Source organism: Talpa occidentalis, unplaced genomic scaffold (assembly GCF_014898055.3).
Source record: "Talpa occidentalis isolate TD23 unplaced genomic scaffold, MPIMG_talOcc4v2.1 talOcc4.4, whole genome shotgun sequence".
Lineage (NCBI taxonomy): Eukaryota > Metazoa > Chordata > Mammalia > Eulipotyphla > Talpidae > Talpa > Talpa occidentalis.
In genome coordinates, this window is record NW_023604295.1 from 145,889,555 (window position 1) to 145,913,694 (window position 24,140).

General features: G+C 58.7%; 1 protein-coding gene across 1 annotated transcript in view; it reads right to left on the reverse strand.

Annotated features, from left to right (window-relative positions):
- Positions 1-213: 213 nt before the first annotated feature.
- Positions 214-24,140, reverse strand: part of XKR6 (XK related 6) — a 171,441-nt gene continuing 147,514 nt past the window's right edge. Inside the window, 2 exon segments of the mRNA XM_054701097.1 lie at positions 214-2,150; positions 14,452-14,648. Of these exon segments, the coding sequence (XP_054557072.1) occupies positions 1,189-2,150; positions 14,452-14,648 (1,159 nt within the window). The 3' untranslated portion in view covers positions 214-1,188.

Here is a 24,140-nt window from a genome sequence, read left to right on the forward strand (position 1 = left end):
CTAATTTTTCTCTGTGTTAATATTTTTAAAAAGCACAAATGAAAAATGAAGAATTCTTTCCAGATCAATTTAAGGCTTCCCACCAAATGGAAACAGAGCCGGCCTTACGCAGTATCACACGTGGTACTTCTACCTTCACGGCCTAAAAATGATGGAACAGATCATTTTTGCCAGTCACTGATTAAATACTGTGCCTTTAAATTGATGTCGTTCTTTTTGCTACTATGCTGAGTTTTATTATTACTGACTCTCTTTGATTGCATCTATGGAATTCTTAAATTTGCTTTGGAATTTCCTGTTCTAAGCGAATTGCTGGGGTGGCTTTTTGTTTCGCTTTTGCCAAGAAGTAAGTGTGATTCTCACTAGGTGACTGCTCGAATGGCACATAGTCAGCCTTCAAATAGCTCGCCCAGCCATCTGCGTTTCAAATGACTGTTGGGCTCCGAGAAGGCTGAGAAGTTGGGGGCCGGGGCAGGAGGGGAGGGAGAAAAAGCAAAAAGGAGGAGAGGATACTACGCCTTTGCTTTTGGTAAATTTGTTTTCTTCAATAGAAATCGTCAGATAGGAGGAATGATTGCTTTGCGTTTTATTCGCAGGTTGGTTTTTGTTTTGTCTCCAGATTAGTTTCATTTCATTGTTGAATCGTCCCTCTCGGTGCGCAGGGCACCAGAGGGCTGGCGTGAGGAAACAAGACAGTACTTAACAAACCCAGCACCTAAGGGCATAAGGCAGTTGGAGGTTTGTTTGTTTGTTTGTTTGTTTTGTTTTGTTTTGTTTTGTTCTTTCAATCAGCACCAATCCCAGAAATGATCTACACTTGGTGTAAGGTATAAAACTTGTTTTCCGTCTGGAGTGGAGACAGCTCCTCCTACTCCACCCTCTGAACCATAGTGTGGGATTTTTCAATACTGTTTATGTGTAGAAAACAAAAGAAAGGTTTCTTTTTGTTTTTACTTACAAAACATAGAGAGTATCTTTGTATACATACAGCGACTGGAAAGAAAGCTTATCTGAAGGGGTCGTGACTTATTATTTTCTCTTTTTTGTAGCAGTGGTGGAGGTGGTGGTGAGGTGGTGGTGGAGGTGGTGTTTCTGTGTACTGGGGGCAGGGAGGGTTATATTTCTTGCAGGCGGTGTTTACCGCCGACCAAACTTAAGGTCCCCTTCTCAGCTCGGGCCCAGGTGCTCTTAGAGTGAAGACTCATACTGCAGCAATTCATAAAGGAGCGGTCCGTCCCGATACCGAATGCCCACCGCAGTGGGGGTCACGTACTGTAGGATGTTAATAGTCCTCCTCAGCCTCCTGTCTACGAAATGGGCATCCCAAGCTGGGTATCTCTTTCTTGGCATGTCAATCTTAATGAGGGGCCCTTCTGGGTAAGGACGCCCCGACGGGGTGGAGGGCTCCACGGGTCTCACTTGGAAAACGGGCAAGCAAGTGTCGGCCGTGAGGTCCTCCTGTTGTTCCGTGACGGCTCTGGTGGGCGTGACCTGGGTCCCCCGGTACCCAGGGGTCTGAGGCGCCATGGGCTCAACATCGGGGGGCAGAGGGATGCCCCAGAGCAGCTCGGCACAACAGGAGCTGGCAAAGATCTTAGCTCGCGGCCCCACGGGATGCAGCACACCGTAATATAAGAGCATCAGTGCGATCCCAGCCACAAAGCTAATAAAGACACAACACAGTGCTGGCACCGCGTAGGAGTCAGTGGTCTCCGGGTTTCTGTAAAAATACCAAAGGAACGTCAAGGCAGCATTCTCGGTCAAGACTATCGTATAATACGCAAACATTCGGTATCGAGTCCGCCCTTCCTTGACGTTAAACCAGCAGAAAATGTACACGATCCCTACCACCATGTTGAAGAGGATCTCCTCCCACTTGGACATGCAGAAGTCCGTTCCGCCATGGATGATCCAGAAGGCCATGGCGCACCAGTGCACCACCACGAAGATCCCGAAGTAGAGCTGGAAGATGGAAGCAAAGAGGGCAAAAGAGATAACTCTGGAGGAGATGGTGAAGAGACGCCAGAAGAGGTGGATGAGGGCCCCTCTGTAGCTCATGCTCTTCTTGTCATCCCTGGAGTCCCGCAGCAGCTTGTGATAGGAGGCTAGCACCCAAGCCAGGGACATCAGGGACGTCGCAGAGGAGACACCTGCCGGAGAGACAGACCCACACGGTCAACACGCGCGGCCATGGCCCCGCGGGCTGCGGGAGGAGGCGCCCACACCCCCTGGAGTGGGAGATGCACAGGGGCAGGCGCGGCACCGGCGGGCACGGCTGCGCCTGCAGCTGACAGCTGGGGGTCTAGGTCCGGCGTCCAGGGCCCCGCGCGGAAAGGCGGAGGGCCAGGGCTCGAGAGGCACGCTGAGGCCAACGGGCCGGGCCGGGGGGAGAGTGGGGAGAGCAGGGCTGCCTTGACGGTTCCCACCCTGCTGTGCGCGGGGCCACCCGCTCCCGGCTGAAGGCACCAGGCCGACGCACGTCCAGGGCTGGGATCCCCTCCACCCGCAGCCCGCGGCCCCCGCAGGGCGCAAGGAGGACACGGATGGGGAAGGCCACGGCACACTCACTGCCCTGGCTCCGCAGCCGTTTCCCGGGAAGGCACTGCCAGCCCCTTTCCATCGATCACTCACGGCCCCCGGCAGCTGGGAATGAGCCGCACTCTATTCCCCACCCGCCACTACGTCCTGCGGCCACAGCCGTGTTCCGGGGCCTCCGTCCCGGGTCATCCTCTTCTCCCCGAGCCACCCGCACCCCCGCCTGCTTTCTCCCGCTGGCCATTGCCGGGGTCTGGGCTGGCAGGACCCGGCCTGCTCTGGCTTCTGTCCAGATCCACTAGCGTTGTGACTCATGCTTTGGGGGAGCCGGCAGCCCACGCTGCCTTCGTGAGGGTGTTGGCAACATGCTCGAGAACGCATCTGGGCCTTGGCGGCACCCGCTCCTACGTTATGTCTGGTTAATGCGTTAAAGTCCCTGGCCTCGGCCACTGGCCTCTCTCCCTCTCCTCTGATCACGGCCCCGAGACTGGGCTGCAGTTCCTCCTGGAAGCTGCTGCAGAGAGGACACTGGGGCAGCCAACTAACTCTGGGGCACAGCAGGGCCCCCCGAGAGCCCTGGCCCCCGAGACTCATGGAGCACGTGCACACATCGACCTGTTTAGAGCAGCCCGCGATGGGGCTGCTGTGTCGAGGTCCCGAGGCAGGGCCTCTGAGCGTGACCATCTCTGGACAGGGTCTCAGAAGAGCCAATTAAGTTAAAATGAAATCATGAGTGTGAACCCAAATCCAATCTGACCACTGTCTAGAAAAAGAGAGAACCTGGCCCACCGAGAGGAGGCCGTGTCTCCAAGCCCTGGAGGGAGGCCCAAGGGCAGGCGTCCTGCCATCCGAGCCGGGCCTGCAGTGTGAAGGGTTGAATTAGATTTATATGGTGCCCCGATCCCATTTTTTGCACGAAGAACCTTAAGATATTTTGTCAAAAGCACACATTATCCAGAAACGGGATCAGCGCTGGAACTCAGAGTCTGCTCCAGTGACCCCGGGAATGTGCCCTCCACTGCTGGACCAGCGGACGTGGCCTTGAGGGGCTGGGCGAGGAGAGAGAAAAGGCTGAGGCCCCTGGGTGTGAAGGATTTGAATCTAGGCCGCGAGTGGATGGGGATCAGCAGTCAGGGGCGCCTGGGCGAGGGCCCCCCTGGGAACTGAGATAAACACCAAGTGTGAGCCTGAACCCCACCCCCTCATCCTCAGAACAGCACTCAAGACACACAGGGCGCGCCCCGACGGAACCCCCAGGCTCACGCGTCCCACCAAGTGTGGACCTCGGCGGGCCCGCAGCCTGCCCATCACAGGGTGGGAGGGGTGCAGGCTTCCTTGTCTTCAGGGTCCACTCGCAGGATGCGTGTCTTGCCAAAGGCCAGTGGTTATCCGCCCCCAACCCCCCTCCAGGCCCCGTGAGAGCCCCGTGGACAGTCGGCTCGCACTCCGCACGCCAAAGGTCATGCTGGGAATCGTTAAACTCATCGCATTTGGCGGCGACACGTTCTGGGCAGTGACCTTCACGGCTTCTTCCTTTTCCTGGCGCGGCCCCAGAGGCAGGGCTCCTGTGAGCCCCCCGAGCTGCCCCGAGCCCGCTTGGCCGCCTGGGCATTTGCACAGCTGCCCGCCCCGGGGCAGTCCCTGGGAGAGGCCGGCAGAGGGGCCTTCTGGCGCTGATCACTGGACCTGGGGGCTCGGGTTTCCAGGAATAGAACGGCCACACTGATGTCCAGGCGAGAGCATGAAGGACTGATCTGTGGTCTACGTACACGCACGCCCTTCCAAGGGTGGGGGGGGTCACTCGGGGGGCCTCAGGTGCTGATGCAATACCCAAAGGTCACTGCCAAGTGAGCTGTGGTCAGATGGAGAACAAAGCATGGCCAGTCCACGGCCTCACACCACACACCCCCCTAACGTGTCCCTCATGGGCCGGCGTGCTTGAGACCCGTCTGTCTGTACAGCCAGGACGACACCCACTCACCCAGTCTCTCCAGATCGCCTCCTCCCTCCTTTCCACCACAGCGACATTTGGGGGAACCCCACCATCTGTTCTACAAATCCCCCTGCTGTGTTTTCCCCACACCGAGTTCCTTTTAGATGGGCAAGACTTCCTTTTCCATCCACCCAACTTCCCCCAACTCCCTATATTTTTAAAAAGTCCCGTCTCTTCTTGGAAACGTTCCCAGAAAAAGGCGAGGCAGCTGTGTGCACAGCCCTCTAAGCGTCACCGTCTGCCGCTGTCCCCACTCCCGCCCAGGGGACGCCGCCGCAGGGAGAGATGGTGCGCGGTGCCTCCCCGCCCAGGCACCCAGAGGCAGGCGACCAGCACAGGGCTGCCGGCCACCAGCCGGGCTCGGATGTGGGGTCACGGCCAAGGCTACACGGGTGGTGGACAAAAGCGCTGATGCAGATCCCTGGAGCCTGCTCACCCCGCTTGGGAGACCGAACCGTTACATGTGCAGGGACTCTGGGCTGGCCCATGGCGCGTCGGCCACGTGTGATGGGAATATTTACACCACGGAAACTGGCAAGTCCTGCAAATCATGGTGCCCTCAGGACTGGTCAGTAAATTTCGCAACACACCACTGGTCTGGGTCATTCCTCCTGGAGAAGCCGGGAGGGCATCCTTGCAAAGGAGGCGAGCCTGTGAGGACCCCCCCCACACACACCCCAAAGGCACCCAGCCAGCATGCACAGCCTGGAGTCTCCTCCAGAATTCTGATGGGATAACAACAAAGACACCCACCTCCTCTTTAAACTTTCATGGGAAGATGCTTCCACTGCAAATAATTTAATGTCTGGGGTTTTCTTTGCACACAGTGTTTTGAAAGCACAGACACTCTCATCACATTACAGTATCTGGTGAGGGTGTCATCCCCACGTGAGCTTACCACGGGGGCTGCCTTAGGGGCAACCTCCAGAAAAGATGGGACCCAACACCTGTGCATGGAACCCAGGGCCTGACATGTACGTGGCTGAGGATCAGGGAGACCAAGGCCAGTCAACACGGCCTGGTGGGAACGGGTGGTGGTGGGGAGACTGGAATGTCTCCGCAACGCTGAGAAGTTAGAACACATCCTGGCCAGAGAAGCTCTACACCATAAGGGGCTGGCCCACAGCGGGCAGAGCCAGATCTGACCACGACGGGTAACTGCTGACATCGTACGGTGGCGCCTCTCCGTGGGCTCTGAATCCCTATCACGTATCTGCTAATCTCTAACAAGGGTTCAGTGACAGTACTGCCCCCCTCCCACCCCGAACCGCTACCCTGACCCAGGTTCCTCTGCGCCTGGTGCTGAGTCACGCCCAACAAGTGATTCTTGAGCCACTTCCTGCACGGACACGCTTGCCCACTCAACGCCACGCGTATCCCGATGGTCATGCTGTTGGTGCACCCCACACCAGGTCGACAGCACCCTTTTCTCTGCCGTCTGGCCAGAGTAAGTGAGCTCGGCCAGCAGAGACCGGCCGCCCCAAGGTCAGGACGTCAGAATGGCCGGAGCCAAGGTGCGGGCAGCCCTGTGTTCCGGAGGCGAAGGGGACAATCTGTGTCCTGGGTCTTCCCAGTGTCTAGAGCTGCCTCCCTGCACACGTATATGCAACTGACCTGCTCTTCCTCGTGGACAGGCCAGCTGAGGCCCCGACTCCCTGCTCTGAGCCAGATGGGGGGCACCTTCAGGTCCCTTGGGGCTCCACTGTCTGAGCCCCTAGCTCTCCCCTCTGCTTAGAAGGACCCTGTGATCATCCTGTGTCTAACCAGATAATCCAGAAAAATCTGCCCCTGCCCAATCCTGCGTCACTCCAGAAGGTTCCAGGGATTAGGAGGTGGGCGTCTTGGAGGGGCCACATCCAGCCACCAATACCCACAATCACCCACTTAAGAGCAGGGCTATGGTTCTCAAGGGGGTGCTTTTGCTCCCCACCCCCACACTGGGAGTGGCCAGTCCGGACACAGTTTGCGTTGTCACAACTTTGGGTGTGCGTGCTCCAAGCATCCTGCAATGCTTAGGGCAGCACCCCCAAAACGAAGAGTTATCTGGCTCCAGATATACTAGGAGCTGACAGGCACTCCCTGTGTCCTCGGAGCTCTCTACAAGTTCAAAAAGAATTGTGAACTGGCAGGGGTCTGGCAGGTGGTGTTGCAGGCTCCGTGAAGAGGCAGGAGCAGCCTGAAAGAGTCCTGGTCACAGGCGTACTGGCCACCGCACAGTCTGCAGACGCAGCGTCTCTCTGGACTGTCCCATGAGTCCCCCTGAGCAGCGCTGCGAGCTCACGTTCCCTCGGGGTCATGGTGACCATAGGCCGCACCAGCCACCCTGCCCAGGAGCCAAGGCCAACGCGGGCACTCCACAGACCTCGCAGAGGGAGAGCGGAAACGGCCCCTGCCTCATCCTTCTGCTTTCTCAGATGCCAGCAGATAAAGACAAACTTTAGAGCATCTAGAACAAATGTCAGCCGCGCAGCTGGTATGACACCAGCCGGCAGATGCCGATCTGGCTGGCCTTGAGCACACTGTGAAGAAGGGATGGTCCATAAACCCCTTCTCACCGAGGCACAAGCGGCTGACCGTGCTCAAGGCCCTGAAGCTCCCAGAAGCCTTTGTCTAGCAGAGGTCTGGGTGTCCTGGGAGAACCGGGGCTCTGGGACAAACAGATCCGCCCCCAGCTGTAGGCTGTGGACCATGGACCATGGACCATGTAGAATCAAAAATGGTAAATGGAAAATGCACGTGTGCAGGGACCTCCCTGGTGGCGCAGGGGTTAAAGACACAGTGCTAGCAAACTATCGCCAGTCACTGCTGCACGAGTTCAATCCCTAGGCAGCCAGGGAGCTGACCTACATGATGCAGCAGACCTCTCCTGTCTCCCCTCTGCTCCCCTCAGCAGTGTGTTTCAGTCAGTCCACCTGTTCTGCTCCCCACTCTGTCTCTGGTGAATCCTCTCAGCCCCCGCACCTCTGGCCTGTACCCCAGTTCTTGTATGCATGAATAAATATATATAAATACATCTTTAAAAAAAAGACTTATCATTACAAAAACACACACACTCGTGTATACGACACCAAGGCTGTGCATCCAAGCATGCACACACATGTGCACGAACACCACAGGGAGGGTACAGAAAATTCTATCATCCCGAAGCTATACCTGTGCGGAGTCAGATCTATGTGTCTTTATAACACGCAACTCTGCGCCCATACACTTTACATACATAAAACACTTTCCATGCAGGCCCCATGTACTCTCTGTAGATACACAGGAAGGATAGTGGTCCAGGGCCGGCTAGTCAAGACTCGGAATCAACAAATAAACAAAGACTCAATGCACGCTCGAGCTTGCATTGTCCCGAGGCTCGCCTGCCACGGCCTGCCTCCACGCAGCTGGCGGCGGCGAGAGCAGAGACCTGGTCTGCCTGGTGTCTCGGGTCCGCCCTGCAGAGCTGAAGGCAGGCATGCACCAGCATCACCGCTGCCCACAGACTCACCTGTGGTGCCCCATGAAACTGAGTCCACCCCGAGAGGAGCAGCCTGTGCTGGGGTTGCGGGGCCCCCGCCCCATCCCGCCTTGCAGGTCCAGGATCCCGGGGTCTAAGTGGAGCCAGGGGAGGGGACTGCTGGAACCCTAAGATTCTGCAAATGCAAGGATGATGTAGCTCAATCTAAATCCCAAAGCCACTCTTCGCCTAAAGCAGAACCACCTTAGGCTCCCCCACTCCAGTCCCCAAGCCACCTCCGCCTTGAGTGTCACAGGCCCCCTGCACCCCTCTTTGAGCAGGCAGGGGCTGGTGTGATCAGCCCCAGCTTAAAGGGAAAAGCAAGGCTCAGAGAGGTTCAGCGATGAGTCAGAGATGCCCACTACGTTCACGGAGGTGGGGGCAGTGAAACGGCCCCCGCCTGGCTGGTTGCTGCCCACCCAGGTTCCTCCTACAAGGTCCGCTCCCTCGCTCTGCCCCTCCAGCCGCTGCCCAGTGGCGCCCGGGCACCTCGGGCTTGATTTAAGCACCACGGCGGGAATCCAGGGAGAAGAGGGCTTGTGGCAATGGGACAGCAGGCCCTCTACCAAGGACCGAAGGGTGGGGCATGAGAAGCAGGAGAAAAGGGGGGTTGGAGGCCTGAGACTGGCTGACCAGGAACCAACCTCGCCTGCAGTGCGCGCTCCAGGGTCGGGGCCCGGTGAGCCAGGGGGAGCGGCCCAGAGCCCTGGAAGAGGGCTTTTGGGCTCAAGATGCAGTCCCAAACCTGCTGGCTGGTACCCTGGCGAGTCACCTCAAGTGTGTGGAGCCTGGGCTCTGCAAGAGGGTGACAAGGGCCTAGTCCTGCAGCTGGACACATGTGTGGTGCGAGCACAGGACTCTGGAGGTCACCAGATGATCCCCATCACGTGCTCTGATCAGCTTCGAGGTCACAGATTAGTAGCCATGTTAGAGGGAGTGAAAGCCCCCGGCACACAGGCCAGTCTGGCCCCAGCTTCACCTTTCTCTGCTTGAGGTTCATGAAATCCAGGATTCAAGTTTTGGAGTTTTGCCAGGTGAAGCCGTAAGGTCGCCCCGGCATGTTTCAGCATGAGCCCTGCCCTCTCCAGGCAGAGCTCCCAAAGCCCCCAAATCAGCCTGCCTTGACCTCTCTCTCCGTTCCAGCATTTCATGCACAACTTTTTGGGTGTTCACCTGCTAGCTCACCTGTGCTAACACTCAGGAAATCCATTTACTTTCTCCTATTTTTTTCTGTTGCTTTGAGAACTCCCCCTCATATTCACATGCTACATTTTCCTTTGCACTTAAAAATCTACGAAGAGGGTACACCTCACACTAAGGGTTCTCACTGCAATCTGAAAAAGGAAAAGAACTCTCCCCTTTTCCTCTTGCCAGTTGTTAGGGGCAACCTCAGTCCAGAGGCCTCAGAACCGTGTGCAGATTCAGCTAGAACGGGGCAGGGAAAGGACGTAGGTCTCTGCCTAAGGCCCTTCCAAATTCTGTGTACACGTGTAAGGTTTTAATGTTCTGTTCTGCAAGAAGCTACCTGTGGCTAAGTGTGAGCTGCAGCTGTCTCTGCCTAGCAGCTGTCCCATAAGACAGGAGGAGGTCGGAGACAAGGGGATGGGGGTGGGGGACAGGGCGCACCCTCTGGGGAACCAGCCACACCTGTGTCCAGGGACCCATCCCTTCCCTTCGGTCCTGGACGCAGACACAGGGCAGCCAGGAAGGGGCCCGCTGGGAACCACGGTCTCGTCCTGTCTTTGTCTGTTCCCAGCTAAGACACAGGAATAGGACAGGTGGCTAGGAGCTGCTGTCGAGGGTGGGAGGTCTCTGCACCAACAGGCCTGAGCTCCTGGGGATCTGTCAGAGGTGGGTGACTGCAGCTCAGCTTGAGGGGAGTTAGGGAGAAGCCTCTTTGCACTAGGCTTAGATCGGTGATGACTAAGAAGGAGGGGCCTGGACACCCCCCCAATCCTAGATTCCTTACCTGGTCCTGTTGACTAACTAGACCACAGTTGCTTTGAAACCGTCGCCAGCCCGCCATCCTTAGGCAGTTGGGGTGGTTACCTGTCTTTTGAGCTTGTCTTCGCAAAAACACCTGCCTGTGAGCCACATGGCTGCAACTTAGAGACCCCACAGAATAGCAAGACAGGAAAAGTAACTCCAGACCATACTCAGAAGCAGGGGGGCTGTCAACCTGGAAGAGGGGCCGCCTAGAACAAATCCAGAAGCTGAGGGTGCACCGACCAGAAACATCTGGTTGTTTGAAAAGAGCCTTTTGGGGTTCCTGGTTTCAAGGGCTTTGCAACTTTGTAACTTCCCAGTGGACTGCGGTCAAGTGCGGAAGGGCAACGCTCTATCCTCAGCTCTGCTCCCACCAAGTTGTAATCCCTTTCCCTCCTGGGTGGGAAGGGAAGACAGCGGTGAGTTTTAACACCTGTCTTCTGGCCAGTGGAATCACAAACAAATCCTTTCTTCTCTCAAAATGCTGGTGTAGGGCCTCCCCTGGTGGTGCAGGGGTTGAGTGCTGGGCTGCGAAGCTGCCCACAGCCTCTGCAGTGCGGGTTCAATCCCCAGCGGCCAGCGAGGATCCCACATGGCGCAACAGACCTCACCTGCCGCCCGCTGCTCCCCTCAGCAGTGTACTTCGTCAGTCTGCCTGCTCTGCTCCCCGCTCTGGCTCTGGTGGATTCTCTCACCCTCCCGCGCTTCTGACTGTACCCAGTGCTTGTATAAATAAATAATTAAATCTTTAAAAAAAAAATGCTGGTGTGCAGTGTTGGCCTAATGCGCATTGAGCCCGGACGAGGTATCAGTTCTAGCAAGTTCCTTCTTGGTAATGAGGAGACTGCGGGACACTCGCAGCCTGGGGCCAGCCTGGCCCGGCGCCTGCAGGGCACACAGCGGTCACCATACCTCCTGGGTGGCAGCTTCACCTCATTTTAACCCCAGTCCTAAATGCTCAAGCAATCAACCTTTGTGTCCTGGATGGGGATGGCTAATGTCCGTGTGAGCAAGACTGGAAAGAGACCAGAAAGCATTTTTCACATAACGAAATCCAGAAATCTGCCAAGAGAGAGAGAAAGCAAGGGAGGCCGTTTAGCCAACCCTAGCGCTGAGAAGCAGCCGCCGGGCCTCCCCGGCACCGGAGAACCAGAGCCAGGGAGCTCTGCCTGCACCAGAGGGGAAGCAGGTAAGGGAGGTGGAGGCGGAGCTAATTTTCTGTGGGGTGCTGGGTGCGGTCCAGCCTCCCAGGGGTCAGATGAAGCCCTGGCTGGGGGTGGCAGCTGAAGAGAGAGATGCAGACGCTGTAGCCTAACGAGTGCAAAGCAACCCCAGCAAAAACTTGTCTTTCTGCGAGGCACGGAGCTGTCGGTCAGGGCCCTGGCTAGAAAAAGCAGCAGGTACAAGTCCTGGGAGGACTTTGATAGAAAAGGAGCCAGCGAGTGAGGTCCAGAAAGAAACAGCAGGGAAGCCAACACCAAAAGACGGAAAGACAGGTTCCTGACTGGACCTTAACGCTCAATGTCCGTCGACAAGAAAGTCACGGTTTTACTATTTTCATGCACTTCCTGTCTCAGTAAAGATGCCCGTTTTCACATAACTTTGCTACTCTCTATTCTTGGTGACTGGTGGCTGGGTGGGCGCAGGGAGCTGCCTGCGTGAGGCCTGGGGCTTGAACCCCTCCCTAGAGACGCCTGCTGCGTCTTCGCTGAGGCCCAGTGGGGCAGGAAGGGGTGCCTGAGCCCTTCCTCGCCGTATGGCCTGGGGCAGCTTCTTTCACTCTCTGGGCTCAATTCCCCACACACTGAACAGGGAGGCGGGACTACATGGCCTGGACTGAGCTCTCCAGTGCTAGAGACTCTTGCTCTAGATTCCTCTGGAAAGTGAAGTGGTGAGGTTCAAGTTTCTTGTCACTGACCAAAGCATCTCTGCAAGAATCTTCACCATCTTCCCTCCTCAGAGCGGGCTTGGAGGCCCTGTGGAGCTTTGTCCACTGCAGCGCCGCTTGTGACAATGGGCGGATCACTTCGGCTCGGCCCCGTCCTGGGACCAGAGCAGGCCCCACCTTCAGGCTCAGCCTCGGCCCCAGCTTGGGGGGGTCCTGTTCATCTGACCCTAGTTAGGGACTCTAGCCTTGGCCCTGAGCTGAGCTACAGGGTAGGGGGTGCACCACAGCCCAAGCACACCTGGGGGTGCCATAGGGTCCCTCTGAGGCTACCTGGGGGGATCCAAGGAGACTGAACGGTGTGCACCAGATTGAGATGTGGGCACCATTCAGGTAGACCACCTGGGGCAGAGGCTGGTGTCTCAGAGCTGCAACACCCTCGTCTCTCAAACAGAAACACTGAAATTTCCAAAATCCTGGTTTCTAGCACAAAGGTTTGTGCAGCACGGCAGGCTTATAAAAAGCAGGAATCGTGGTAGCCCTCAAGAATCCCAGGGAGTGTAGAGTTTCTAGAATCATCCCTCATCCACCGCTTGTCCAAGCCAAGGGTCAAAGGGCATGTCTGAGCAGGCAGCCCCCAGGGAAGGGCCCCCTGTGGACGAGCCTCCCTCCAAAGGCATCCCAGGAGCGTGGAAGGTGCTGGCCAGGCCAATCTCCCTAAGCACCCGGCAGAGGGAGCCCAGACAAGACACCCCCAAACACAGGGCGTTTACAAAGACCAAGCCCAGGTAGAGACCCCGGGGGCAGGAAGCAGAAACATCACCTCCCAAGCTGGTCTGGGGTTACAGCTGGGGTTACAGGCATGTGCATGTCCACCAGCCCCAACCCCGCCCCCGACACCGGGAGTTCCTGCAGGGGCAGCACAACCCTCCCTGCTGCCAGCAGAGGCCAGAGCCCACTGTCCACAAGGCCCGTCTCCGTCACCTGAAAGCCTTGGAGACACCTTCGGCCTGGGAGGCAGCCCCCTTGGGCTCAGTGTCATCCTCATGAATCGGGAGTGACCGCAAGTACGTCCTCCTGGGGCTGCCGTGGGCTCCCAACGTAAACCTCTTACAGTTGTCTCTGGCTCTCAGAGACCCTGAAAGTCTGGATTGGCCTTGTTGCTGCCACCGCCCCGCCTTCGCCCCCACCTCGGACCATGCTCGAGGCTCAGGGTCCCCCGCACCTGCCCACTCTACCCCTCAGGCCCCATCCCTGTCACTGGCAGTGCCACCGCCTGGAAGGGCTCCGACCTTGATCGGGCCAGCTCCACCGGCCACTCAGAGCCCGGCCCTTCCTCTGCAGTCCCACGTCTGCGCCACTTGGCTCAGCCACGCTCCCAGCTCCTCCCCTGGGTGCCCACCCTCAGCTGAGGGGTCCTTCCCCGAGGCCCTGGGAAGCAGGTGGGGGCCTGTGTCCCCAGGCACTGGAGCTGCATCTGTGGGGGGGGTCCCCTGTCTCCCCTATTCTTTGCCACTCCAGTGGGTGTGTGTGCCCATGAGGGGGAGGGCTTCTGCAGAGGGGTGGGGGCCAGAGGCCATCACACCCTCCTCCAGGGTGCCAGCTCCTGCTCAGCGTCCCGCCGGCTGGAACTAGACACCTGCTTAGCAGCGCCCAGCCTCCCCTGGCCGCCCGGCGCTTCACTCACCAGCACCGGACGCAGCTCCGAGCAGCTGGACCGAGGCCGGGCTGCCAGAGGGGCCAAAGGGGCTTGAGGCTGCGCTGGCAGTAAAGGCTCCGCCGCGCCTGGCTGTGTGGTCCTCCAGGGCAGAGCCTGCTTTCTCGCAGGGTTTCCCCACAGGCTGCCCGTGAGGGGCGCACACCCCAGGCGGAGCCGTCTTAACTACCAGCCATTGGACACTCAGTCCTTCTGTCACATGTCACCTGCAGGCCCCCCTCCCCTAGATGTGCAAACACCTCCAGCCCACCATCCCCTAGATGTGCAAACACCTCCAGCCCCCTATCCCCTAGATGAGCGAACACCTCCAGCCCCCCCATCCCGTAGATGTGCAAACACCTCCAGCCCCCTATCCCCTAGATGAGCGAACACCTCCAGCCCCCCCATCCCGTAGATGTGCAAACACCTCCAGGCCCCCCATCCCCTATATGTGCAAACACCTCCAGCCCACCATCCCCTAGATGAGCAAACACCTCCAGCCCCCCCATCCCCTAGATGTGCAAACACCTCCAGCCCCCCCTCTCCTAGATGTGCAAACACCTCCAGCCCCCCCTCCCCTAGATGTGCAAGCATCAGGACTCGGCCCACACCAAAGGGACTGTCGCCCCTACTTGGACACCCTGAACTGCTGCTCTCAGGGCCCCCAAGTCCCCAGCTCTGCTCCACTCTTCCAAGTGGGGTATCTGAGCAGGTTGGGTGGGCTTCCCCACCATGTACCAGAGACCTGTGTCATGAGCGCCAGCCGGGGGGGTGCTGTGGGGACGCAGGGACCAGGAGGGCCGCGGGCACCAGCGGGCAGACCCGCGGCCTGGAGGGGCGCCCCGCGGGGCACTCACAGGGCAGCGTCTCGGCGCTGTTCTTCTGGATCATTATGCAGAGCTGTAGCACCAGTTGGGGGGCGCTCTCCAGGAAGGTCTCCAGGAGGCGCAGCATGTTGACGTCTGCATATTCGTACATCATAGCCCAGTAGAAGCGGCGCTGGTGTTCCTTCTGCCGCTGGCTCTGAATCCCCAGGTACATGGTGCGGACGTACCTGCCGAGAGAGACGACACAACTCAGCCATGGCGGGCGGCCGGGCTGCAGGGCCCGTCGGCCGGCAGGAGCCGCCTGCGTGCACATCCTCCCGCTGGGCCCCCAGACGCTGGGATGGCGCTAGGGGTTCTGGGGCCTGTGGGGCGGGGGCGGGTCCGAAAGGGGTCTGGCCCGCAGGTGACCCCAGGCAGGTCCTCCCCCCACCGGCCGCAGTTTGCTGCTCTGTAAAGTAAGACGTGCTCTCCCAGGGCCTGCCAGGAGCACACAGGGGAGCTCACCCCACTGCCAGCCTGGTCCCCGCCTGCTGCCTCTGCTAGGGGAGGGAACGGGGTTCGCGCCCCCCACTGACATGCAGCCGCACTGGACTGGCTACCGGGAAGCGGGGGTGCAGAGTGGCGGGGGAAGCTCTATAACACAGAAGGTGGGGCCTCGGGGCGCTTGCTTCTCCGGCTTTGACTTGCACCCAGGGACTTGGGGCGCCTCCCCAGGCGGGAGGCTGTCCTGAGCCGCTGTTATTTTGATTTGAACTTGATTTTGCTCCTTCTGTCCCAGGCTTGCCTGAGGCCTTTCTTGCTGTCAGAAGGTGCCTTAGATTTGCAACAAGCTCTCGGGCCTCAGTGGCCCTGCTTTGGGCCACCCCGTTTGACTGGGCCTTCGCCCACAGGGGACGGGTCATTTGGGGGCTTTTGTGGGAAACTATTACTCAGAATATCGCCTCTTCTCCCCCAGGCACACGGACCCTGCTAAAGACCTTCCGCGCTAAGAGTCACAGGCAGGGCCCAGTGTCAGGGCACGCACCCTTTCATTTCGGGGGTCCCAGGGACCACTCGGTGGCACACTCCACTTCCTGCCCGGCGAGAAGGGCAAGTCCTCTCACTGGGCGCCCAGCCCAGCGGCTCTCCCCAGTGCCCATGCCAGTGTCCTCTGACAATCACACACACGCGCCCGTCACGCCCTGGGCTGCCGGTGGTGCTTGGAATAAATTCCAAACCCCCCCCCCGGCCACCGGCCCCTGCTCTGCGCCCCGTCCTCGGCCTCCCCGGGTGTCTCTCCTGTCGGGGCTCGCGAGCGCGCCTGCTCCCCATGCCTCCCCCAGCGCCGACGCAAGTGGGAGGAAGAGTGTGGCCCCCCGGGTGGAGGATCCCCGGGGGTCACGCACCACGCAGATGGCTGCACCCACATCTGCAGCAAACATAGGGGCTGCCCCTCAAAGGGGTTCCCGAGAAGGGCTCTATTTTCCCGTGGGGGCAAGGGAACTGGGGGCCGGATAGGGGTCCCGGCAGCCAGGCGCCAGATCAGAGGCGGCGCGCAGCACACGTATCAGGAGTGAGGGCTGCCAGAGAATCTGCCCTCCGAGCCCCAGAAAGTACCCCCTCCAGGGCACTGACACGCAATGGCCACATGGACGGCGCCCCAGGGTGGACCTTGGGGCGACTCGGAGCCCCCGAGTGACCCTTGTGGGTCAGAGTAGGGTGTGGCCGCCGGCTGAGAACCAGACTGGGTGACTCTTCAGCTTCCTAAGGGCCTTTGGGCTCTGCAGGGGCCACCCAGGGGCTGGCATGCGGGGAGGGGGCGGGGGCTGGGGGGCCCTGCAGAGTCTTACTGACTGGGAGGGCCAGTCGCTTTACCCCCCCATACACCTCCCCCGCCAGTGGTGTTCCGGGGCCCCTCACGCCTGTGGGGCTCGTCTGGCTATGGCCGTTTCACACACAGGGGAATCGAGGCTCAGGTGAAATGAAGCCCCAAATCCTGACGCTGCCTGGTTCTGCCACTTGCTGGTGGTGACACTCCCCAAGGGTCCAGGCCGCTCTGGGGCTCCTGTAAATTCCCAGACGCAGAGGTCCAGGGAGGGGCTTGGGCGAGGGCAGGGGGTGTTGGACCTGATGGCCTGGCATGGGGCCCCTGAGCAGAGACACAGAGAGAGACAGGCGGAGAGACAGGTGGACAGACCCGCAGGTGCAGAGAGGGGTCGGCAGGAGGGGAGGGAGAGGAGCGCAGTAGGAAAGCGCGGCTGAGGGGAGGCCCAGCCGGACAAGGGCCCCCACAAAGATGACCTGGGCCCGGAGGCGCCAGGGGAGGGGCTGAGCACGCAGGAGGGGCGAGGAGGCAGGGGGTGCGTCAGATGCCGCGGCCTGGGCGCAGGGGCCCTGAGGTGCAGGGGTGGGGTCACGTTCCAGGCCAGCCCCCTCGACAGCCCTGTGTCCCCCGAGCCTGGGTGCCAGGGAGCCCGGGTTCAGAGGGGCTCAGCTCACCTCAGCCCCACCACGGGCGGCACAGACTTCCGGAGACCAGCCCACAGCTCTGGCTCTTTTCAGGGGTCCACTCGGACCCCAGGCTCCGCGGGTCCAGCTCGCAAGGCGGTCAGGGGCGGAGGAATGAGTCCATGGCAGAGCCACGCCTGCCCCGCGCCCCAGATCCCCGCCACCTCGGCAGGGCAAAGGCAGGCCAGGAGCCCGCAGCGCCCAGTCTGCCCAGGGCCAAGCCTGATGTCCTCTGGGCACGCATCGCGGGGCGAGGCGAGGAAAGGGCAGGGGCGGGATGCGCGGGCAGGGCCTCTCGGCCCGGGGGGCAGCAGAGGGACGCCGAGGCCAGACAGAGCCGGCGGGGCTGACCCCACACCTGACGCTCCTCCCGGGGCCTCGAGCCTCTCCCTGCAGTGGAAGCCGAAGCCCAGAGGCCGGCCCAGGATTTCCTGCCGCAGCGCCTGCCTCCTCCCACCCGCCCGCCTCTCCGTCCATCCTCACGGCCTGGGCGCGGACAGCCGGGCACTGCCCAGGACGCGGCGGGCGCAGGTGACCTCAGCGCCCACGGCTGCCCGGCCGGCGCGGACGACCTTGGCCGTGGCCACCAGGTGGCGCCAGACCCCAAGCGGCCGGGCCGGCTCGCGGTGATCTCATCCCCGGCCTCGCTGCGGCAGCGCTGGGCCCGGTCTGCCAGGAGCCCCTGCAGGAAGGCACCGGCTCTGCCCCACAGACCCTCCTGGCGGGTTCCAGGAGGCGCCCCTTCACCAGGAGGCAGACACCCCAATGCCCTGCCTGGGCTTGGTTTCCTGTCCCAGGGCTCCCTCCTGGGCCTCGGGGCGGCAGGTGCTGGGCCCAGCGCAGGAAGTCACTGCGGGCTGGGCCTCGCGGCTGAGGGCGGCTGGCTGCTGTCCCCGCCTGGCCCTTCGCTGAGGCCTGCTCAGGCTCTTGGAAAGGCTGGTGTCTGCGCGGTGCTCCCACGGCCACGGCGCGCTATGGCCTCATAGAATCCTGGCAGCCAGCTCGTGAAGCCGGGAGGCCTGAGGTTAAGAAATGGCCCTGGCTTGTCCAGCTAAGCGAGCGTGGAGCAGGGCTTCAAGCCAGCCACCTGGCTCCAGGCAGGACGTCAGCTCCTCCCACACCTGCTCCAAGGCAGACCCTTTGCCTGTAGGGTCCCTGCGCCAGCCTGGGAAAGCAGTTTGCCCCAAGCCCCTGGGTCCTCCTCCAAGGAGACTGTGTCTCCTTGACCTATCTCCTAGCCACCCTGTGCCTGAGTCTCCTTCTCTAGAGAAGGACCCCCAGGGCATGCTGGACAAATGAAGGCAGGCAAGCTCACCCCAAGAGGATCCCAGGGGTTCAAGTGAGATAGTCTCAGGGGCAGTGATTACTGCCCAGCCCAGGGGCTCTCCCTGGCCCTCCTGCAGCCTACTCTGCTTTCTCTCCTCCCAATTCTGTCTCTTCCCCTTCCTTTGTTTAAGCCTCCTGACACCTGCTCTGGGAGAGCCCTCGAGCCGCCCCTACGCCAGCCCTTTGAAGGAGACACAGTTGTCGGGGTTCCTTTCCCCACTGGTTAATTGGAGGCTCACAGAGGCCAAGTGATTGCCCCAGATCACACAGCCAGTCATGGGTCGGGCAGACCAGAGACAGCCTGGCCCAAACTACGTTGCCCATGGTGGTGGGGCAGGTGTTAGCCATGGCTCTGCTTGCAATTTCTGCAGGGGCAGGAGGCTGAACAGGCTCACAGTCTGGTCCCACAGTGCAGTCCCACAATCCCCTGCATTTCCCATGACATTCTCAGAAATGGCACTTTGAGACTTCCCATTGCAGTGAACCTGCCCTCAGAGTCCCAAACAGGGCTGAGTCCAGGCGTTGTGTGGCTTGAAGGTCAGAAAACTTTCTTTTAGAAAAAGAGTAATGATGGCTACCAAGTATTTAAAGTAGAAAGCACCAATTCCACATACTTTTTTAACAGAATATTAAAGAGAGACTTTTTCAGTTACTTTATGAGACCAGCATTACCCTGATACCAAAGCTAGACAAGTCTTGCACAAGAGAGTAACAGTACAAACAATATCCCTTATAAACACAGACACAAAAATCCTCAATAAAATACCAGCAAATCCAATCCAGTGCTATACAGAAAGAATGATAAACCATAGCCGACTGCACTTTATCTGAGGCTGGTTCGATAATCAAAAAAACAATCAATGTAATCAAATCTATTGATAAGAAAAACCACACATCATATCAATTGCTACAGAAAAAATATATTTGACAGAAGTCAAGATCATTCATGATTTAAAAAGAGAACTCCCAGCAGCTAGAATAGAAGAGGGCCTCCTTACCCTGATATTAATGAAGGACACCTACAAAAACCCACAGTTAATGTCATGTGTAAGGATAAAAGAATGAATGCTTCCCTTTCAGGATCAGAAACAAGGCAAAAGTATGCAGCTCCTGTTCCGCATCAAACTAGAAGCCTCAGACACACCACAAGTCGAGAGAAAGAAAGTATATACCAAAAGCCAAGGAGAAAGCAAAGTTCACCCTATTTGTAAGTGACACAACCATCTAGGTAGAAAATGTGAAGGAATCTACCAAAAAAGTTCATAGAACTAATTGGTAAAGGGCCTCCTGGGTGGCACAGCGGTTGAGCACCGGGCTGTGAAGCTGCCTGCAGCCTCAGTAGCACCGGTTCAATCCCCGGCAGGCCGGCGAGGGTCCCATATGGCGCGAAGACCTCTCCTGTCGTGCCCGCTGCTCCCCTCAGCAGTGGATTTCATCAGTCTGCCTGTTCTGCTCCCCGCTCTGTCTCTGGTGAATCCTCTCACCCTCCTGCGCTTCTGACTGTACCCAGTGCTTGTATAAATAAATAAAGTAAATCTTTTATTAAAAAAAAGACCCTTAAAAAAAAAAGAACTAATTGGTAAGTTTATCTAAGTCTCATAAGGTCAGAATATAAAAATCAAGTGTTTTCCTATAGACCAGTCACAACTTGTGCCCATAAAACATTCGGATTAGAAATTGAAATGTTAATAATATATGCCAATTAAATGCACTGCAATGAAATGAAATGCTTAGAAAGAAATCTAACAAAGCGTACAGGGTTTGTATGCTAAGGCTACTAAATGACAACAAAAGAAATCCTCAGTGATAGGCACACTGGGGTCATGCACCGAGTACTCATGATATTGCAAAGTAATGACATTTCTCCCCAAATTGATCCATAAATTTAACACAATTTCAACAAAAATTCCAGCGGAACTTTCTGGAGGCTAGAAAAGCATATTCTAAGCTTCATGTGGAAAGGCAAAGGAACTAGAATAGCCAAAACAATTTTGGCTATTTGGTCTCATGGTCTCTGTCCAGCTGCCCAGTGGCTTCCTGCAGCCGCACCCCCTCCCCAGCTGGCATGTGGGTTCTGTGGGGACAGTGCAGGCCTAGCCTAGGGACAGCGCTGGCCCTGCGCCCGGTACCTGCACTGGAGGAGGAAGAGGTATGTGCTCAGGCCGTGTCTCACCTCCGCCCGGAACCCTGGGGTCTTCTCCTGGGGTGGGAAGTAACTTGCATTTGGAGGCCAGTCTGTGCCCACACCCCCGGAGAGCCAGGCCACTGTCGTGGGGAGATGCAAGGGGCGCGAGGGGCAGACACCACACTGGCTCGAGTCTGGGCTGTGGAGCCAGCAAGCACAGGAGTCCCGCCATGCAGGGGCCTTTCCAGAGAAAGTGGCAGGCGCCACGGAAGGGAGGTGGGCCCAGGACACCAAAGGGCAGGAGCCAGCGCAGGCACCGCGGGGCTGGGGCTGTGTGCCAGACCCCGCAACAAAGCAGCGTCACACAAGGCTAATCCCACAGGGGCAAGTCACGCGGCTTTCTTGGCTTCCCGGGGCACGTGGAGCTGTCCCAGCTGACCGTGGCCTGTTAAGCATGGGCAGTGTTACGTCTAAGACCACGTACACACCTTCATCACTGCGGCACGGGGAGACACTGCTGGAACAAGGGGAGCACTTATGCACTGGAGGCAGGGAAGCCCCAGACCTCCCAGACCTCCCGCGCGTGATAAAGTGCAAGCAACATTAACTGTGGCCAGCAGACCTGCACCCCCGCAGCCAGACTGGGGGAGACTGGGGTCTGGAGTTCAACGGCCTTCCGCTTCTCAGACACAGGCAGGGCCTCGCCCACATCGGCGTGCCCGTCAGAAGGAAGGATGCTCCCCTCCTGGCAAGACCCTTGTCTGGGAGGGATCTTTGAGAAGCCAAACTCGGGGTGGCCCCTGCCTGCTTGCTCCCCCTGGCAGTGACGGGGCCCAGGGACTGGGGGACCAAGTGTCAACATTGGTGGCCTCCCAGGCCCCCAGGGACGGGGCCGCGGGCACCAGCAGGAAGGAGATGCGAGGGGTCTGCAGTCGACCGGGACGGCACCCTGGGAGGGGCTGACTCCCTGCTCTGAAGCCCCATCTCACTTCCTCTGGCCTGCTCCCCATTCCACCCCCAGTGGGAGACCAGGGGCCAATCTGGGACGCTCCCCAGCCCCTAAAGGGCTCTCCTCCCACCTGCAAGTCCCTGCAGATCAGAATCGGTTGTTTTTGGTCCAGGAACTTACATTAAACCAAATTAAAAGCCGACAAGTCTACCCAATCTCAAAACAGTCCCCAATATTATGACTCCTTTATTAACTGTTAAAACCTAGTGAACGGTGCTAGATTTAACTAAACATTAATTAAACATGAGCTCCATGTTGATGTTTTCTAAATCTACTAAACCAGATTTACAAAGGAGAGACCCACAGAGGTGGGGAAGGGCGCTGGTCTGTTGCGTGCCGTGTGACTCTGCGGGGCACCAGACTTCTCTGGGCCTCAGTTTCCCTCCGATGCACGAGGCCAGAAGGTCTAAATGGCTCCTACTGCGGCTTCTCTCACCCTAAATCTCAAAATAGCCTCCACGTGGCCCCTCCAGACGGCCCCTCTGCGAGGCCTGATGCTTGTCTGGACGGACACCAAGGCGCCGCGGGAGAGGCGCGTGCCCTGCGCCGGCTGCCGGCCCCGCTGGCTCTCTGCAGCCGGCACTAATGTGATTATGGGATTAGGACGCGCCTCTTGCTTTTCACTGTGCTTCACATGCTTACATCAGAGGTGACAGGCAGCTCCCTGGGGGCGACGCTGTTCCCCCAGAGGGTCTCGAGAGCTCCTCTGGGCAGGGTCAGCTCGGCCTGGACACCCTCTGGCCTGACAGGGACGTGGGTAGCCTCTGTCACCCCGGAGGGGCGAGCCTGCTTCTGAAGTCGCCGAGGAGGGGCGAGGCTGGGGCTGCCACCTGAGCCAGCGTGGCCGTCCCGACAGAGGGCAGCCTGGGCCTCTGGCTGATGAAGGCCATGACCACGCTCTTGGAGTGGAGTGACCTGCTCTGGCTTCTCTGTCCTGGGAAGGAATGAGGCTCCCGAGGGCCACGGGGCCATTGGAGGGGAAAACAGAGCAGGCAGGATGACCTCCTTCCACGCTGTCACCCGCTGTGGGGCTCAGGCCGAGGCCTGGGGCGTCACTTCTTTGGGGATGGGCTTCTCCTCTTGTGCCGAATCCACATCTGCTCTAACGAGAAGCAGGTGGCACGGAACCGGGTCCGGCCTACCCAGGAGTGGGGTCCCCTCTCTCCAGGGCTCCTGCCACCGGGGTGTGGCATGGACCCTGGGCCCCAAACCACCTCTCCAGGCCCCTGGGTCTCCTAGGGCACCTGCTCGTTCGTGGCCCCCCAGCGTGGGCTCATGCAGAGAAGGATGTGTGTGACCAGGGCCCTTCAGGATGGGCTGAAGGTCTCTCTAGGCCTGTCCTGTCCCTGTGCTGCAGGGAGCATGGCACGGAGACCCCAGGAAAGAGGGGAAGTTGTTCTTTGGGCCCGAGTCGGGGAAACAGGGTGACGCAGGCTTCATGGGGAGGCAGGCCCTGCCCAGGGTCTCAGGCTGCTCCGAACAAAAACATGACTGAGAGCCTCAGATGGACGTTCATGTCTGTTCTGTAGGCAGAAGCACAAGGTCACGTGCTGGCGGGCCCGGCTCTTCGTGAGGCCTCTCCTGATGTGCACACGGGGGCTTCTCCGGCAGAGAAAGAGCTCTGGTCTCTGCCTCTCATGAGGACAGCCTATCCTGGGGGCTCCGCCCGCACAACCTCATCTAATGCAGTTGCCTCACAGAGGATCTGCCTCCAAACACCGTCCAGTGGGGATTAGGAAGCCCCCAACTCGATGTGGAGGGTTCACAGCAATCAGTCCCTAGTCCCAGAATCAGGAAAGACAGGAGGGAGAGGAGAGGAGTCAGCCCCTGTGGAGTGGGACTCTCCTCTGGGCCCTCACCTGGATTCAGGTATGACAGGTGAGTTCAGGTATGACAGGGGATTTCAGGTATGGCCCTTTCCTCCCTCTGTGTTCTCATGGCTGGAACATTCTGGGAGGAATCCCAGGTGGGAGGTAGTTCTCGATGGCCCTTTCCAAACATGAGCTCCGGTGACCAGGATGCAGAGTAGGGTGAGGCCATGAGGCACACACGCTCAGGTGCACACACACCTCAAAGTGATGGTCTCCGCGACTGTGTGCCCTGGCATGTCCCATCTCAGCCTTGTCCTGACCTTACCTCCAACCGCCCTGACAAAGCCCTCCCTCCTTCTGATTGGAGTTCGCGGAGGTCTCTTCCTAGGCAGGTGGGTTCAGGTCTAGTCTCTTTCCAATGTCAAGGGGAACTTCAACTCCATTAAGCCATGAGCATCAGCGGTCTCACAGGCAGTGCCCCTGCACCCCGTCCTGGGAAGATGCGTGAGTTGCCCTAGGGCAGGGGACCCCAACTCAGTGAGAGCTGAGGCCTCTCCTCTGATCACAAAGAATCCTGCACCCCCACTAGACAGGAAGAATGAACATCCCTGTGAGGCAGCCTGACACTTCTGTGGGGTTATTTTACTTGATTCCCCAGCACAGTCTGTGGGGAGGGGCAGTGGGGTGTTCTCAATTTACAGATAAGGAAGAGGCGGCTCAGAGAAGCAAACAGATTTGTCCAAGATCACAGCATCAGGAGCTCAGGGCTGATGCAAAACCCCACCACCCCAAAGTCTGAAATTTCACCTCCCCCCAACTACTCACCCATCTACTCCTCAACACATATTTAAGGGCCCGCTCTGCGGCAGGGATCGCTGTAGGAGGAAGCAGGCTGGCTTCCTAGAGGTAGGTGAGAAAGAAACACATTTGCAAATCAACGTTGAGAGCCACAAGGAAACCC